This window comes from Lissotriton helveticus, chromosome 3_1, assembly GCF_964261635.1.
Source record: "Lissotriton helveticus chromosome 3_1, aLisHel1.1, whole genome shotgun sequence".
Classification (NCBI taxonomy): domain Eukaryota; kingdom Metazoa; phylum Chordata; class Amphibia; order Caudata; family Salamandridae; genus Lissotriton; species Lissotriton helveticus.
Genome location: NC_136061.1, coordinates 338,084,040 through 338,101,892, shown reverse-complemented (window position 1 = coordinate 338,101,892; position 17,853 = coordinate 338,084,040). Strand labels below are relative to the sequence as shown.

The window sequence follows — 17,853 nt, the reverse complement described above, 5'->3', positions numbered from 1 at the left end:
CCACTAGGGGAGCATGGATTTGAGTCAGTGTCGTCTAGCTGGCGAAGTTATGTTACCAGAAGTTGTGTGAGCGGCACGCTGGTGGCATGAGGCTCCAGTATGTGGTCAGCTCCGTCTGGCAGTGTGCTCCATTGGCGAGCCATGCTTTAGCCCATGGTGCTGGTTTGCGACTCCAATGTGTTATCACCCTACGCTTGGTCAACAGTAATAGTATCGCTACCAATCGTTGGTTTGTGTCAGCAATTTCTTTAACATATCCCAGTATACATATGAGCAGGGCTCATGCTATGAGGTTGGATGTGATGGCGCATATTATCTCGCATACCGCCCTCCAGTATCCTGCCACACGCAGACACATCCAAGCTAAATGTATGAACGTGGCATCTGGTGCTGAACACCGCTCGCACCTCGCGTTGGAAATCAGGACCATCTTATAAAAGAGCCTTTGGGGTGCGATATAGTCTGTTTAGGTATTTGAACTGTATCATTAATTGGGGGAAAGTCGCTCAGTCTGGTTACAACAGTATGGCCATTTTTCCACCGATAGGCCTGTGGTCATGTCCATTTTCCAGATCTGACAAGCCCGTTCAGTGTCCAGCGGGGAGGCTACTAGCGTTAGTGAATAGAATCTGGTTATAATTTTTCAAGGCGACGTGGCTATATGAACATATTCGAATGCCGCGTTGACTGGTGGTGGGTCTGGAAATGCTCTGTTTGTGTTTCTGCAGGTCGCTTAATTTGGTAGTATAAAAAAGTGCCTCTGCCTTTAATGCCCCAGTCACCATAGACTAGTCCTCGCTGTCTTCTAAGTTAATTGTCTCCGTTTTCCTGATACCTGTACAGATCCTGAAACTTTTGAAATATTTCTAATTTTTCTTTAAATAATTATTGACATACAGGAACTGTCTCCACATAGTAGGCCTCAAGAGACCCTAGAAAATCTCTTATAATTCCTTACATTGTTTCTAGTACAAGTCAGATATCTGTCCTCTGAGTTAATTTGCCCAAATCTCATGGAGGTATACTGCAGGTTCAGACACCTGACCAATTTTGTTTTCACAGTATTGTCACAGTATTGTCCTTTTCTGCTACCTGTAAATCTTGCTTCATTGTGAAAACCAGATTCACCATACCCTGGTAGTATAAAAAAGTGTCTAATGGGGTGGTTGCGATTGTTGCTGTATTGGGCAAGAGGGGGAACTTTCCGCCTGGGTAGAGGTCAGAGGAGGTACCCATACCCAGTATCTTGGCTCGGCGCGCCATCCGTTTGTTGTGTAGTGTGGTGAAGGAGGGGTACTCTGCCAGTGCCATGGATGGTGCGTGTAGGGTGTTGCAGCCTGTCTGTCTGCGGATGCCTTCGCATGCCCAGCGCACGCATTCTGTCGTATTAATTTCCTCCCTGGGTGCTTTATACGGCTGGAATAGTGCTGTTGTTAGCGGCCAGGGGGAAGCCTGATCTGCTTTCACCGCCGGATACGGCTGGAATGGTGTTGGGTGCAGCCAGAAATGTAGGAAGCTTGCCTGAGCGCAGAGTGCATACGCTTTAAATCTGAGGCCCCTATTCTGCCACTTGAGAGTGGGAGTGTTAGGGTTTCGTAAGTGATCCTCGGCTGTCGGCCTTCCCATGTTAGTGCAATGATATCTGAGTGTAGTCTTTTAAAGAACTGCGCCGTGAGGGGGAGTGGGACATAAAGGAATAGATATAAAAACTTTGGCAGGACCACCGTCTTCGCTATCGCAATAGAAAATTAGCAATGTTAACAGGAGGGGCCAGAATCACTGATGTGAAAGGTAAATTGGGACCAGGAGAAAGGGAAAAACAACAACTATCAGCAGAGGAATCCTTACAACCATAGAATGTTGTCCAGTGTCAGTCTCACTCCGCTTCCTCTACTTAAACTGCCCTGGAAATGTTTCCCTGCCTTCCGGTTGGCTCTTCAGTATCCAGGGTCCTTTCTGATCAGGTGTAAGAAGGTACGCCTCTGCCTTTAATGCCCCAGTCACCATAGACTAGTCCTCGCTGTCTTCTAAGTTAATTGTCTCTGTTTTCCTGATACCTGTACAGATCCTGAAACTTTTTAAATATTTCTATTTTTTCTTTAAAGAATTATTGATATACAGGAACTTTCTCCACATAGTAGGCCCCAAGAGACCCTAGAAAATCTCTTATAATTCCTTACATTGTTTCTAGTACAAGTCAGATATCTGTCCTCTGAATTCATTTGCCCAAATCTCATGGAGGTGTACTGCAGGTCCAGACACCTGACCAATTTTGTCTTCACAGTATTGTCCTTTTCTGCTACCTGTAAATCTTGCTTCATTGTGAAAATAAGATTCGCCATACCCTAGCACACCTCCTTTTGCTCTTTGGTCAGGCTTCTTGCATCAACCATGCTTTAAGAACCTTTGCACACCCTCAGAAAATGGCCATTCTAATTTCACTTGCTGCCTCTCCTCCCAATAGATGGGAAGCATGGATTAGTAACTTAACGTAAATTGGAACCCCATCTGTAACAAACAGTTTACATGTGCTCCCATTCTGTCACTCCTTTCCTTTATTCCCTCCCTTCTTTCCTTGTCTTCTATAAATGTATTAACACTTGTGTAACCACCGATAGCATTATCATCTGCAAGTGTTTTAGCTTATATCCCAGATCTATCTATTCCTTTAGAAATGGTTATCGTCTATTCTAGTGGTTGGTTTCTGTTGCTCATTATCCTTTCCTGTGCTTTCATTGCATGACAGTTAACAACTATTTGATTACATAAATACTGGTCGATGCGAATTTCCAATTCACAGGCAGCAGCTGAAATCCTTATTGACGTTTTTGTCAATCAATACCTGACGACTTGTAGCAAAAGTGTATTATTCAACTTTTTCACTTGGGTCCTCTACAAAGTGTAATTCCAGTCTCTTGAAGAATTTTTCATATTTTCTCCAGATTACCAAAGTCATTGACCATAGGTTCCACTTTAGGCGAAAGATCAAATCATTGTTGCCCTTCTGACCCTAAAGAATTGAAAAATAGGACTTTATTTGCGTCAAGTTTAAAGTTTCTACTCTGTCTAGTGCATCCTAAGACAATTTACTTAAGATGTTATGCACCTTATACCCATAGTTGTTGTTTTTCCCTTTCTCCTGGTCCCAATTTAATATAGTCAAGAGCTAATTATGCTACTTTTTAGTCAACCTGAGCTCATTATTAGAACACACTTTTTGTAATAGTACTATCTTAAAGAGACAATTAGTTATGGATTCCTCACCTTAGAATTACCCCTAGGCGTCAGACTGGATCCAGAGAATTTTTCCTCAGCAATACCCCCGCGCGTCGATAGGTGGCGTCTGTCAACTCCGCGTTTGTCATTGGCGTCATGGTCGCGCTGACGTAATTTCTTTCTTTTTCCGCGCCAGCCAGCGCAGATCCTGAGAGAGCGGTACCTCGAGTCACTTTTTGACTCCGTTTTTGTGACTTTTGTTGACACCTTTTTTGAGTCGTTCGACTCCTGGTGCACAAAGGGATGTCACGTCGGACCGGCTTCAAGGCTTGCGACTCCTGTTGCAAATTGATGTCGGTCATGGACCCGCACGTGTGCCTCTGGTACTTGGAGCGCGACCACGACTCAAAGTCATGCTCCGACTGCCAGGCCATGAACCCGAAGTCTTTGCAGGAGCGGTCCTGAAAGCTTCTCGAGGCCCGGCAGTCTGTTCCATGCCGTTCGAGGTCCCGATCGAGAGGGAGGTTGTGGGACCGGTCACGGAGCCACCACCACCACCCCTCGTCATCAAAGTCTTCCTCTTCGGGTAAGTCGAAGCGCAAGAAGGCGAAGGAGCATTGTCGCCCTTCACGTACTCTTCGGCCTGCGCGACGCAGGAAGCGGAAGGTAGTCCTCCGGCTCCACCTGCAGAGCCTGTTGGGCCGACTCCGGCCTTCCCTCCCTTTCCTGGAGCCTACCTCTCCAGAACTTGGCATGCTTTCTCCCCCTACCGTGGGTACGGAGGAGAGTGCCTTTTACGCAGTGGTGTTGCGTAGGGCGGCCGAGGCCTTAAACCTCGAGCTTCCTACGGTGGCAGTCCTGACCGAGGTGCTTCAGCCGGCAGCAACCTCTTCGGAGCCCCTCCTGCCGTTCAATGAGGTCCTCACAGACATTCTTTTGGGCACTTGGTCCAAGCCCAACACAGGGGCTCCTGTGAATAGGATGGTTGCCAGATGCCACCTCCCGGCCCAGGGTAATCCCATTTTCCTCTTCCACCATCCCACCCCTGAGAGCTTGGTGGTCCAAGCCTCGACTTCCGCGCATTCCCTAACACACCACCTGATAGGGAATCCAGGAAGCTGGACAACCTTGGGTAGAAGATGTTACCTTCCTCCAGCTGAGGACTGCGGTCGGTGAACACTGCATGTCTCTTGGGCCGTTATTCCCACTCGGTGTGGGACGAGGTTGCGCAGGTGCTGCCACAGTGCCAGGAGGAGGCCCGGGCCATGCTCTCCCGTGCAGGTGCTGAAGGGAGAGACGCAGCGAAGTTCGCCATCCAATGTGGGCTGGACACCGCCGACTTACTAGGCAGGACGATTTCCACGTTGGTAGCCCTATGCCTGCTTTCTTGAGTGATGTCCAAGCTACGTTTTTGGACTTGCCCTTTGATGGCCGGCCGTTTTTGGTGACACGGCGGACAAAGCGCCTGAGCACTTTAAGTACTCCAGGGCTACGGCCAGGTCCTGGGGCCTCGCATCCACCTCCCGCCCAGCGCAGTCTGCCTTTTGCCACTTTCGTGTCTATGGAAGGGGTGCCCCGCCATGTCCCACCCAGAGCCACAGGCCCAGACCACCATCGTTGGTCTGGGGGCCAGCAGGCGGGCCAGTCCACCAGCACCCCCTCTGCAGCAGCCTCCAAGCCCTCCTAGTCTGACCTTTCAGGGCCACCTTTTACCACTGGGTGGCAGGATTCACCATCACCATCCCCACTGGCTCAACATCATGTCGGACAGGTGGGTTTTGCAGATAGTCCGAAGGGGCTACTCCATCCCATTCGAGACTACCCCTCCATCCATGCCACCTCAGACGCATCCCATGTTAGAGGATCACTTGGCTCTTCTCCAACAGGAAGATACAGCTCTCTTGGCCAAGAGAGCCATCAAGCGAGTTCCTGCCACAGAAGTAGGTCGTGGTTGTTATTCCTACTGCTTTCTGGTGCCCTAGAAGGACAAGGGCCTGCATCCTATCTTGGATCTTGGGAACGTCAACCGCTTCCTCCGGAAGGAGAAGTTCAAAATGTTGACACTGGCTAAGGTCCTGTCTGCTCTTGACCCTGGAGACTGGATGGTAGTGTTGGAGTTGCAGGGCGCTTATTTTCACATCCCCATCCTGCCGGCCCATCGGCGTTAACTACAGTTCACGGTAGGCCATGAGCACTTTCAGTTTACTGTACTCCCCTTCGGCCTTACCAGCCCCTTTCAGGTGTTCACGAAAGTGATGGCGGTGGTCGCAGCTCATCTGTGCAGATCAGGGGTTCCTGTCTTCCCCAATCTCGACGACTGGCTGTTAAAGGCGTGTTCGCCCCAGGCTGTCGTCTCCCACCTCCAGATTACGGCCGACCTCCTGCATTCGCTGGGGTTCACCATCAATGTCCCGAAGTCACACCTGATTCCCTCTCATAAGCTCCTTTTCATCTGAGCGGTTCTGGACACAGCGGAGTTTCGGGATTATCCTCCCGAGCAGCGAGTCCAGGATATTCCGGCTATGATTCTGATCTTTCAGCCTCTGTCCCGGGTTTCGATCAGAATGACCCTGAGGCTACTGGGCCTCATGGCCTCCTGGATCCTGCTGGTGGACTATGCCAGGTGGCATATTCGGGCTCTGCAGTTGGACCTGAAGTTCCAGTGGGCACAGCATCAGGGGAATCTTTCTGTTTGCGTCCAGATCTCGGAGGACACGACACGCCAATTGCAGTGGTGGCTAACAAACCAGGAAATGGTCAACAGCAGATCCCTCTCCCTTTCCCAACCAGAGTTCACAGTGGTGACAGATGCATCACTGCTGTGGTGATGTGGCCCATTGGGTGAGGCAGAGATTAGAGGCCTCTGGTCTCCGGCAGAGTCTGGACTCCATATCAACCTTCTGGAGCTTCGGGTGATTCGTCTTGCACTAAAGGCATTCCTTCCCTCTGTCCGGGGAAGAGTAGTGCAGGTGTTCACGGACAACACCACTGCCGTGAGGTACTGCAACAAACACGGCGGGGAGGGGTCGTTGATCCTGTGTGAAGAGGCTCTCCGCCTTTGGACATGGCTGGAACATCAGGGCATATTTCTGGTGGTTCAACACCTGGCAGGTTCTCAACATGACGGAACAACATTATGGTGCCATTCCGGTTGCACAGCCAAATCCTGGACTATATGAATCCAATAAATCAAGTTAACCAATTACTGTTCTTTGTACTCCTTCTTTTATTCTGTAATCCTTATCATGTTTAACATTTTTCTTGTCGATTTATTTTACTCAGTCGTCTATCGTTCACAAATGCAAACACAAGCACAGGAGAAGTGTATGTTTCCGCATGTCACGACTTTATTGACATCACCCAATGCATTTTGGGAATTTAATTCCCTTCGTCAGGGGTATTGTGACATGTATTAAATTTTAAATACTCCAAAATTCCAAGATGCTGCATCTTATTCACAGGTATTTTAAATTCCACCACACCGCACCATATTCACGGAGTGCCAGAGCACTCTAGTCTGTTTGAACAAAAGCTTCTCTGAACGCCAGGGTGGACGAACTCTGCTGGAAGTGCATGATGGATCACAAATGGCGTCTACACTCGGAGGTGGTGCAAGGTCTCTTTCAGCAGTGGGGAGAGCCTTGGTTAGATCTATTCGCTACCGAAGAGAATGCGCACTGTCAGCAGTTCTGCGCGTTGAAATTTCCAGGGTGGCACTAGCTAGGCGACGCTTTTCGTCGCGAGTGAAGTTGTGGTCTTCTATACGCCTTTCCACCTATACCACTTCTGCTCAGAGTTCTGTAGAAGATCAAGCGCGACCGGGGCAAGTAATTCTTGTGGCTCCAGATTGGGCACGAAGAGTCTGGTATCCCGGGCTATTACACATGGCCTTCGATCCTCCGATCAGATTGCCTCTTCGGGAGGAACGTCTGTCGCAGCAGCAGGGGACGGTTCTCCACCCAAACCTGTCCAGCCTCCACCTTCTTGCGTGGAGATTGAGCGGCGACAGTTGACAGCTTTCAACCTTCCTCCCGAAGTCTGTAATGTTATCTTGGCAGCCAGTCGTCCCTCTACCAAAACGTTATACGCCTGTAGGTGGAACAAGTTTGAGGCATGGTGCACAGCAAAGGCTGTGGATCCCCTTTCTGCCCCCCCCTTTCAGAGGTTCTCCTCTTCATTCTTTCTTTGGCCCAGCAGGGCTCTGCTCTGGGCACTCTCAAAGGCTATCTTTCGGCCATTTTGGCCTTCCTTCAGCTGCCTGCCCAGCCTTCTTTTTTCAAGTCCCCTATTGTAATCGCTCCCTTAAGGGCATTACTCACTTGTTTCTTCCAACCCCTTTCCTAATGCCACAGTGGGACTTGAACCTGGTTCTCACTTATCTTATGTGCGCTCCTTTCGAGCTGCCACATACCTGTCCTCTCAGACTTCTGACCCTTAAAACTGCCTTTCTGGTTGCCATCACCTCTGCGCGCAAGGTGAGTGAGCTTCAAGATATTTCTTCTAAAGCTCCTTTCCTGGCTGTTCATCGGGACAGAGTTGCCTTTTGCACTAGGCCTTATTTTCTTCCCAAAGTGGTTACCTCTTTCCACATAGGACAGACCATCACTTTGCCCACCTTCTTTCCACCTCAGTATCCTTCTAAAGAGGAAGAGAGGCTGCATCATTTGGATTAAAAATGTGCGCTTTCGTTCTATCTAGATCGCACAAAACAATTCCGGGTGGATGACCAGCTCTTTGTTGGCTATGTCGGCGCCAAGAAATGTCGGGCCGTGCAAAAACTAACCATCTCCCGATGAGTCGTCCTTTGCATCAAAATCTGCTATTCCTTAACGAAAAAAGAACCTTCAGTGGGGTTGCTTGCCCATTCCACCCGGGCAACGGCAGCCACTACTGCTTTGGGACGTGGAGTCCCCCTTCTTGACATCTGCCAGACAGCTATGTAGGCTTCACTGCACACTTTTACCAAACACTACTGCCTGGACAGCCAAGTCCAGAGAGATGGCTTATTTGGCCGTTCAGTTCTCCAGGACTTTCTGGTGTGAACTTGGTTCGCTGACCCACCTCTGGGGTTGGTATTGCTGGGGTATCTATTCTAATGTGAGGAATCCATAACTAATTGTCTTTTTCAGCTGAACAAGTTACTTACCTTTGGTAACGATATATCTGTAAGAGACATGGATTAGTTATGGATTCTTCACCGTCCCACCCATCCTCCCTGTTCTGCGAACTGACTTCTAGGGTAAGGGACTCTCTTTTAGGGCCCTAGTTTTGTGCACCAGTGGTCAGTGTCTTGCATGGCTCTGCATTTCTGACGTGGAATGTCGTGTAAAGAACTGACGTCAGCGCGCGAGGGCAGCGTCTAAGTAGATACCGCAACGTCATTCCGGCAACCACGACGCCATCAACGAACGCTGAGTCGACCGACACGGCCTATCAATGCACATGGGTACTGCGGAAGAAAAATTCTCTAGATCCAGTCTGACGCCTGGGGATAATTCTGAGGTGAGGAATCCATAACTAATCTATGTCTCTTACAGATATATCGTTACCAAAGGTAAGTAACTTGTTCTTTATTAATTCAGAGCCTAGCATACACATCCATTTAGACTTTTGTTTACTCAAGATATTGGGGGGATGCAGTACTTCTCCTGGTCAGAGGTTCTCAAATAGAGGTCTCCCCAAGTTATGTCATATCTTCACTTTTACCTTGACTCCGGTAAGGCTTTTTTTTAAGTCATTTATTTTTTATGTTAACTAATGTTTATTCTTCATAATCAATAGTCTATATGCCATTCTAACTAATGTGCTACTTAATCAAAGTTGCTTTTTCAAGCTTTGTTTTGATGAATCAATGGATCCACTCAGTTGTTTCTGTAGAATTCTGATGTGCGTCTCCTTGAATCAAACTTGGGTATTTGATGGAGGGGGGATTGGGTCATTTAGACTATGGCGTCTGGTCCACCAGAGGTCATATAGCGATTCCTGCTTACCTGACAGGGAACTCTGTGCTATGAAGGGAGCTGTGGTGGGTCGCTTCACACCACCAGAGCAGGAGAACTGTGAATTTGGAGAAGTGGAAGCACTGTCAATTTGTGTTTCATGCTGCCTTTCCACTAAACTCTAAATAAAACCCTTAGTCTTCTTTGAAAACATAGCAAAGAATTCTTTTGGCAATAAAACTCATGAGGTTCCCTTTACTGGATACGCTCTGATGTAGACATGAGAGTCTGTATTGTCAGGCGACCAAGGAATGCATGTGAGCTAAATACAGTAACTATTACTATTTTTAAATAATATGAAATTTATCTGAAACTTTCTGATGTGTTCTTATTTTTTCTACTTGCTTTTGATTTCATTGCAATGCTCTTGCTCCTTCTTACCCTTTTGCAGGCCTCAAAAAATCTACTGGGCACTCTTGCGTAAAACGTTATCAGGTCGAGCTATTTTTAGCACCTACTAGTCCCATCTCACTAGTAAACTTAGCTGGAAAGGAACGGGTGTTCTGTTCATTCAGAAAGTGAATGAGCAATGAATATGCTATTAAATCTTGTTTTTATCTTGACACATCTGCCGTCTGTTCAAGGAAAGAGGTTAAATCTCAGCTTGTTTTTACTTATTATTGCTTGGAAAATTAGGTTTATTTTTCTCTCTTTTACTAGAGTTAGAGGTTTTTGTCAAGTGAGCTGCCTGAAGATGTCAGTTTCTCTAACCTATAACATTGAAATAAAAAGCCTTTAAATTAATATTACAAATATTTCAGAATACATCAGGAAATACAAAAGCACATTTTCTTGTAAATAAGAAGTTTGATGCAAACAAATAGTTTAATGAGTAAACAGAACACTTTACATGACGATGTACAAATGACACATATTATCAGAAACTCTATTTCCAAACATTATTGCTTGTACACTATATAGTTTTATAAGTTACACTGCATGTCAGTGGGAAGGTTTGTGGCCATTTCCATGTAAAATCTGCTGATTACAAATGACAGTGTACTACCACTTAATGCTTTACTTATTTATTTATTTATTTATTAAAAGTGACTTGAGAGGTATTCGTGCCCCGTCCTGCTGAAAATGTGGTTAATGAACTAAGAGGCAAGTCAGGGGTTTCTATATGTGGCTAGATTTGTATTGTATATGGAAAGAAAGTTTAGTCCATTAAATCAAACAAGGACGTTTTTTGTACAGCAGACATGCTGAACTCGCACATTTGAAGGTGCTCTCCTATGTGATATTGAAGAAAATGTAAGCTCAATGAATTAAATTCTTTTCCCACGATCACAGCATTTGAAATCAGTTTATGGGTCATGAGCATTACAAATAGGTAGAGTAGATTATTTAACTCAATAGACCTACAGGTCTCGTAACATTTTTCAGATTTTTCTAGGTGTTCCCTTTTGAAATTGGACTCATGTCCCCTCATTAGTTTCCTATTGATTTAGTCAAGGATGTACTTTACTAGTACAGCTCGGCATCCCTTAGACATCCGACCTCTTACAGGGAGGATTAACTGAAAAATTACCATACATTTCTCCTCACAAATCGTCTTGACTGCCAGAGTGTTGAACTCTTCTGGCCACTTATTGTCTTAGCTCAAGTTTCAGGCTGCTGGTGCCTATTTATAGCGCTTATATTTTTAACTTAACCTTATTTGCATCTCTAACTTTGTTTTGTCCTTGTACATTGTTTTTGTGGAATTTCTTTTGACTACTGTAATTCCTGTATCAAATGATTCCATAAGGTTCCTTAGAAATAGTCTTTGAATGCTCTGTGTCCCAAAACAGTGCAATAACTACCAGACTTCTGGGCAGTAAGAAAGTAGGAGAGAAATAAAATGTTTATCATATTTTAATCTACATGTCTATCTGCTCTTTTTTCTGATTCCTATCTAGAAAAAGCCTGATGAGGCTAATCATTTGGGGCAGAGTCAAGTCTTTGGAGTAGAACACAGGCCATTTGCAATTTCTTGAGAAAATTCCAAGATTCTGAAGATGTTAATGCATTTCCTTCAAAATCTCTAGCATTGTTTTTTAGATTTTGCTGAAAGATGGCGGTGGAAATTGGGGAAGGGAGAGGGCTTGCCCTCTTTTATTTTGGTCAGAAGGGTGTTACATACTATCAATGGAGTTTACTACATTTCTTGATGGAGTTCAAGAGAATAAGGTAGTCAGGTTTCTGCTTGGTTCAAATTCTTTACTAGTTATTCAAAGAAGATTTTTGCCTTAATACAACTTGCCTAATCTTGTATGGGTCACGTTCTCTGGAAAGCTTTGAAATTCTCATTGCCTCTTTGTCCAGGATGTTGGGGAGGGGATAGAAAGGACTGGATCCCTTGCCGCCTGCCAAGAGCATTTGCAGCTGCAACTGAATGAATCTGGAAGTTTCCATCACTAGATAAAGCTCATATTTTAGAAGGCGTTTTTGTATTGAAGGCCTAAACGCCTGCCATTTTCAACTAAGAAATGGTCCAAATTAAATTGGTTTGCTCCATAATTACAGTCTCCAGCTCCAAAACGGGGTTTGAAGGAGTTGTTGGGACAGACTTAAAAAAAAAGAAAAAAATACCTTTGGCCACAGGACTCAGGGAAGGACTAGGTCCAAGACCTGCATGGCCTTTTGTATTGTGATTCTTCTTCTGTGTTTGGTGAAGCCATGTCCACTTTTGACTTTTCAGGTACCACAATCTCAGTATCCCCCTGAGGTTCAACTGCTTGAGGTTGTTCAACTGCTTATGAAATAAAGGCAGAATCTGGGACGGCATCAGGCTAAAGTTTCGAACTTGTTTTTGTCAGTTTAGACAGAACCTCTACAAAGAGATCACACATATTCAATTTTATTAGAGCATCTCTGATAGTTTTTACCATATTGTAGCAAAATCGTTCACCAAAGGCATGAAAAAGTTGCAAAGTTAGTTCTCGGTACAAACAAGTGTGTCCTGTGAAGGGAGCTAAGAAAGCCCTTGTACTAGGTATTGTAGTAAACACTGAACAACACTGATGTTGGAACTGAAACTTTGTCAGAAAATCTGGACATCCATGACCAAAATGGATATTCAGTTGTCAAGGAGACACTAGATTGTTAAGTAAAAACTGAAAAAGATGAATATCTGTGTATCTGACAAACACAGGGAGATGATGGACGGAGTGCTGAAACATTTCAGATACTCAACCACAGATCTGAGTTGAATCCATCATCGTTCTTTAGCTCACTTTGCCATCCCAGCCATATGCAAATCAGTCTTGACCCTGTTTCCCATGGGAACAGTCAAGCCCGAACTGCCAGGCCAGGTCCTCCCATCACCGGAAACAAGCATCTTTGGACCAGTTTTTGCTTTCCATGCCACTGGAGCAAAGCTACCCTGGGTAATATGGAGTGATGTCCCGAAACCGGTCCTTGGATGCTTAATCCAGTCCATGGAGGTTGGCCTAGCAGTTCCGGCTGGACTGTTCCCCAGAGGGAGCAGGGTCAAGACTAATATGCATATGGCTGGGTCTGAACTGGAATGGCTTCGGGAGCAAAAAAACCGATGGATTTAGGCCCAGATCTCTGTACTGGGGTGAATGCTTGACATTGTTGTTTTTGCATTATCTGTGTATCTGAGCGGAGAAGCAATTATGTTTTCACATGCTACTATGAGAAATTGGTTTGAGTCTTAGGCCTGCTCAAAATCATAGCCTGAGGTCTTACTGCAGGCTGTGGTACAATCTTTGGTACTAGTGAGGATTCTCTAGAAAACATTTAGGCACCTACAGCACTGTGATTGTTGCCTGTACTAGTGAGCATGTGTCCTTACTCTACTTACACGTTTTGTAATGGCCCACAAAGGGCTCATCCAAGATGGTGTTGGGTAACCTACTGTGTACTAAAGAGTTGGATAACTTAGCTGCAGGGTGATATATTATCAGGAAATACTGATATATGCATGTTCCAGAAATCCTCAGCACTGTGGAATATCTGGTGGAGAGCCCAAGAACATGAGAAGCATCTCGTATACCTGAACGGACTTCTATTTCCAAACCTAGTAATACACTGGGTTCCAAATCCCTCTTACCTGTTTGTGCCAGCCTCTGACATGTTGTTTGCTATTAGTCCCGTTCTCAGAATGTACAAGAACTTTGTCCCGAGTGATCTGTGATCAGTTTCCATGGATACCACGCAACTGTTGCAACCATTGAGTAGCAACTGCCACATTTTTATGCCTTGCTTGAAGCCCAGTCTATGTAGAAATAGTAGATAATGTTTTCTTATTAGACTTTTTTTGAAATCTCAATTTCGGGAGAGATCACCAAAAATTAAAGGCATCAGGCGAAAAGAACAAAGTTCTAGGACAGTCATTGCCCGCCTGTCCTTACTGTTCGTCTAAAATTTGAGACTGGTCTGGGAAGGTGGGTGCTGCCAGCTAGTTGCCCGGGTCTAAACTGAATTCATTTACAATTGTAAAGTCTCTGTGCCTTTGGAATGCAGGTACTTACTTACTTACTAGTTCAGATGGAAGTAGAATGTGACCATAGGCTAGCTGCTTTTACTAACTAGCAAATGAGACGCTTCTAGCCACTAGATAACTCCATGTCATCAGAAATACAACTCAAGGCCTTAAATTTGCCCTGTACAAATCATTGTTTTCAAGTGTGTTAGTCCATTGGTTTACTTAAAATAAACTAAGACTACAGTTCTCAGAATGTGTATAGCTGTTAAAGTAAACACAGCATTTTATAATTGAGCCCCGATGACGTGGAGTCGATAGGTAACCTTATTGCTGCGAAAATTGTTTTCTGATACTACTATGCTGCTTTATTGAGCATTACATTATTTTGCTTGTATATTCGTCTATACTTTGCATGAAAAATTTAAGTGCAATTGTGGGTTCTTATTAGAGATTTAATCTGCTGTTTCCTTTTGTACAGAGAGCTATGATGTGCCACAAGAGTCAGCTCCTTTGGTTCCGGCACGCATACCTGCTTTTCTCACGGTATATGTGGATCAACTCACTCAACTTCCTTTCAAGTAAAGGGCAGATTTGGGAAACGCAAACGCAGGAGAGCATGGACACGGATAAGAAAACCAGATGAACGCAGAGCTCCCCAATTCACACTTCCGGGTTGATGTACGTTCCACAACTGCACCTTCCGCACGTGGCAAACTCTTTGGATTGTTACTCCTTGTTCTTTCTGAACTCAGTTGTTTTATTAAGTGCTGCGTACAGCAATTTTATAATACTGTTACATTGTTTAACTTCGGAAAGGAGCAAAGGAAATAAAGTTGTAAAATACTTTGTAACAGACTATTTTTTCCCCATAGGTATGTAAAATAACTTACTGAGGTTTAAAAAAAAGAAAAAGCATTTCGTGCACTTTCGTGTGCTCGCCTTTATAGTTTATTGTGGGTGTGAGCCCCATTTCTCATTGAAGAGAACACTATAAGTGATATTGTGGACGTCATGCCCACCTTACTGTGGCAGGCTGGGGGACACGTGCACGTATCTAATAGTGTCAATATGTTGTGCGCAACAACCGTTGGTTCACAGGTTGCCCAGACTCCTAAAAAACAGAATGCTGTAAAAAAGAATCTACCTGGTGCAAAGCCCTCAATCAATCTTCACAGCTAGTCTCAAATTACAGGTGTGTGCAGCTTTTACTAGCTGCTGCTTAATTGGGCGAAGTCGGAAAAATTCAGGAAACCAAAACGACTACTGTTGTAAGTATGAAAACTCAAAAAGTAGGTTCTTAGAAAGACTTTATTACTCGTCTCCACTGCTCGACATATCCTTTGCAGTCTCCCTCAGCTGCGCCTTATCAACATTCCAGGGCAAGCTTCAGGCAACTGGCAGGGATAGAACATACCAACATTCTACAGAGGATAGGGGAGGAGGGACACACTATTATACATTAAGATTACAATACATCTTCCCTCCAATTATTTTTATTTTATTTATAGGAAACTAGCTTACCCGTCACGCTTTGCTGCGATCTCCGAAGAAAGGAAGTTCAAGGAAACTCGTTATGATAACATTCAATTTACATTGTGTCATTTTTATTGAAACTTATTCATTTTAATATGGAAAACATTTCAAAGTGTCGTTTTAATTCTATTTATTTATTCGAGTGCTTGTGGATACACGATTTTTTGTTTTTCCGTCTTGTGCGTACATCAGTATTCGAAAGATTATGAGGGCCCTGGGGGCCGATATTTAAAAAAATGTTATGCCAGAAACCTTCGCGGGAGTGTACTCAACAACTTCCCAAAGTTTCATGGCGATTGGATGAATGGTGCTTTAATTCTATTTATTTATTCGAGTGCTTGTGGATACACGATTTGTTGTTTTTCCGTCTGGTGCGTACATCAGTATTCGAAAGATTATGAGGGCCCTGGGGGGCCGATATTTTTAAAAAATGTATGCCGGAAACCTTCGCCGGAGTGTACTCAACAACTTCCCAAAGTTTCATGGCGATCGGATGAATGGTGTAGTAATGCATGAAGGACAAACAGACAGACAGACAGATATACATTCGTTTATATATATTGATCAGGGTAGAGGAATACACTAGGTACAAGAGAGTAGAAGATCAGGCAAAAGAGAAGAGAAAAAGGGAGAAAAAGGGTGAAAAAGATAGAGAGAAAGCGAGAAAGTATGAGGACCAGGATGGTGTAGAAAAAATGGAAAACTACATCTTTAAGATGCAATTTGTGCTGGAACTAGAAGAGTCAGCACCTGAAGACACATCATTAACATTGTGTTTCACAAGTTTATTCATACTCCAACTTTGACCATTTTCCATGATAACAATGTTCTTTTTGACAATAGAAATGTGCATAGGTTCAAAATACTTATATCCATACCTCCTCTGTTATTTGGCTTTTTGACTCCTACCCAGTCACCTGCTTTCCAAACCTGATGCTTCGCACCCTGGTTTACATCATAATACTTCTTATACTTGGTTTTATGCAGGACAATTTTCCTTTTGCTTACAGTAAAGTTGTGTTCTGCTTTGACACCTCCTCCCATCCAACAAAGAAATTGCTTGGTGCTCGGTTTCCTGTGCTTTAAAGCAGAAAAAGGTGACATTTTTGTGACAGAGTTAGGAGTAGTATGGTATGCCCATAACATGTCTTGAATGGCGTCCTCTACCTTTAAGTGATTTATGCAGGCTAACTGATACATTCCTTGATCACGCAATTGATCCTCTATACCAAGCCATTGGCCTTGGGACAATATAGAGAGATGACCTGAGGTGTTTGATGTTGAGATGTGAGAGAAATTCAGACGTGGCATGTGAAGTCAATTGCACTCCATTGCCTGTCACCAGAGTGGCAGATATGCCCTCAGAAGAGAAACCATTCTTGAGAAAAGCAATCAGTGAAACAGTGGTCACCTAGTGGAACATTTTGGGGACAACCCAATGGGAATGATAGTCAATTAAAACAGACGCAAATCGTTTTGTAATGCCAGAACGGTTAACAGGACCGATTATATCTAGAGCTAGTTTTTCCCACTGTTTTTCTGGAACAACTACCGGGGATAACAGTGCTTTGTGAACTAGTTTGGACTTATCACTGTTGCAGCAAATAATGCAGTCCTTAACCTCGGATTCCGTTTGGGAATCCATGTTAGGAAACCAATAACATTCTCTCACCCGAACTTTGGTGAGACTTCTGTCCATGGGCTAAGTGTATAATTTTGTCTTGAAGGCTCATGGGAGGTATGATCTTACCATTACGTAGGACCAAGCCATTCCCCTCATTGATTTCATTATGAACCTCACAAAAACCTTTTAGGCCGTTTTCAACCTCACTCTTGTTGTTGGGCCAACCATTAAGAGCATACAACTTGAGTTTAGTTAAGGTAGCATCATTGGTGCTGGCCTCATCTAATCATCATTGGTTATAGATGAGGAATTGACAATCCGGATGGAAAATTCTGGAGTATCACATTCCTCAGCTATGTCTAATGAGACTCTTGATAAAACGTCAGCTGCTTTGTTCTGGTTGCCCCAAACGTATTCCAGTTTGTAGCAGAAGCTTTCCAACCCTAGAATCCATTAAGCAATCAGTGGAGTGCTGTTGTAGGAACCTTTAGGTGAGAACATACAAGTCAGGGGTTTGTGGTCTGTGCAGATGTCAAATTGAGTGACCCACAGATAAAACTTAAAATGCTTGACAGCCCAAAAACATGCCAAAGCCTTTCTTTCTACAACCGAGTAGTTGGCCTCAGATTTGCTAAGGACTCTGGAAGCGAATGCTACAATTCTTTCTTTACCATCAATAAATTGGGAAAGTGTGTCCCCAAGAACTTTATTCCTGGTATCTGTGGTAAGTATAGTTTTCCTGCTGTGGTCAAAGTTGCATAAATCAGGGGCTGACAAAATGGCACGTTTTAATTCCTCAAAACACTTTTGATGATTCTCTAACCATTTAAAGTGAACATGGCTCTTGATCAGATCTCTCAGGAGAAAGGTAAGCTCAGCAAAATCTTTAACATATTTTGCCATTAACTCCGCTAAGCCTAAAGATCTTAACTCATCCTTGTTACTTGGAGCAATCGTTTATTTAACTGCCTCTAGTAAACACAAATTGGGCTGAAAGCCATCCTTGGAAATGATATGTCCTAGGTATTCAACAACATCTACACCTA

At 44.3% G+C, this 17,853-nt stretch overlaps 1 protein-coding gene across 1 annotated transcript in view; it reads left to right on the top strand.

The window, feature by feature from the left end:
* Nucleotides 1–14,496, top strand: part of PIGL (phosphatidylinositol glycan anchor biosynthesis class L) — a 450,063-nt gene extending 435,567 nt beyond the window's left edge. The window contains exon 7 of the mRNA XM_078679985.1: nt 14,129–14,496. Within this exon, the coding sequence (XP_078536111.1) occupies nt 14,129–14,293 (165 nt within the window). The 3' untranslated portion in view covers nt 14,294–14,496. The remainder of the gene's footprint in view (nt 1–14,128) is intronic.
* Nucleotides 14,497–17,853: the final 3,357 nt, after the last annotated feature.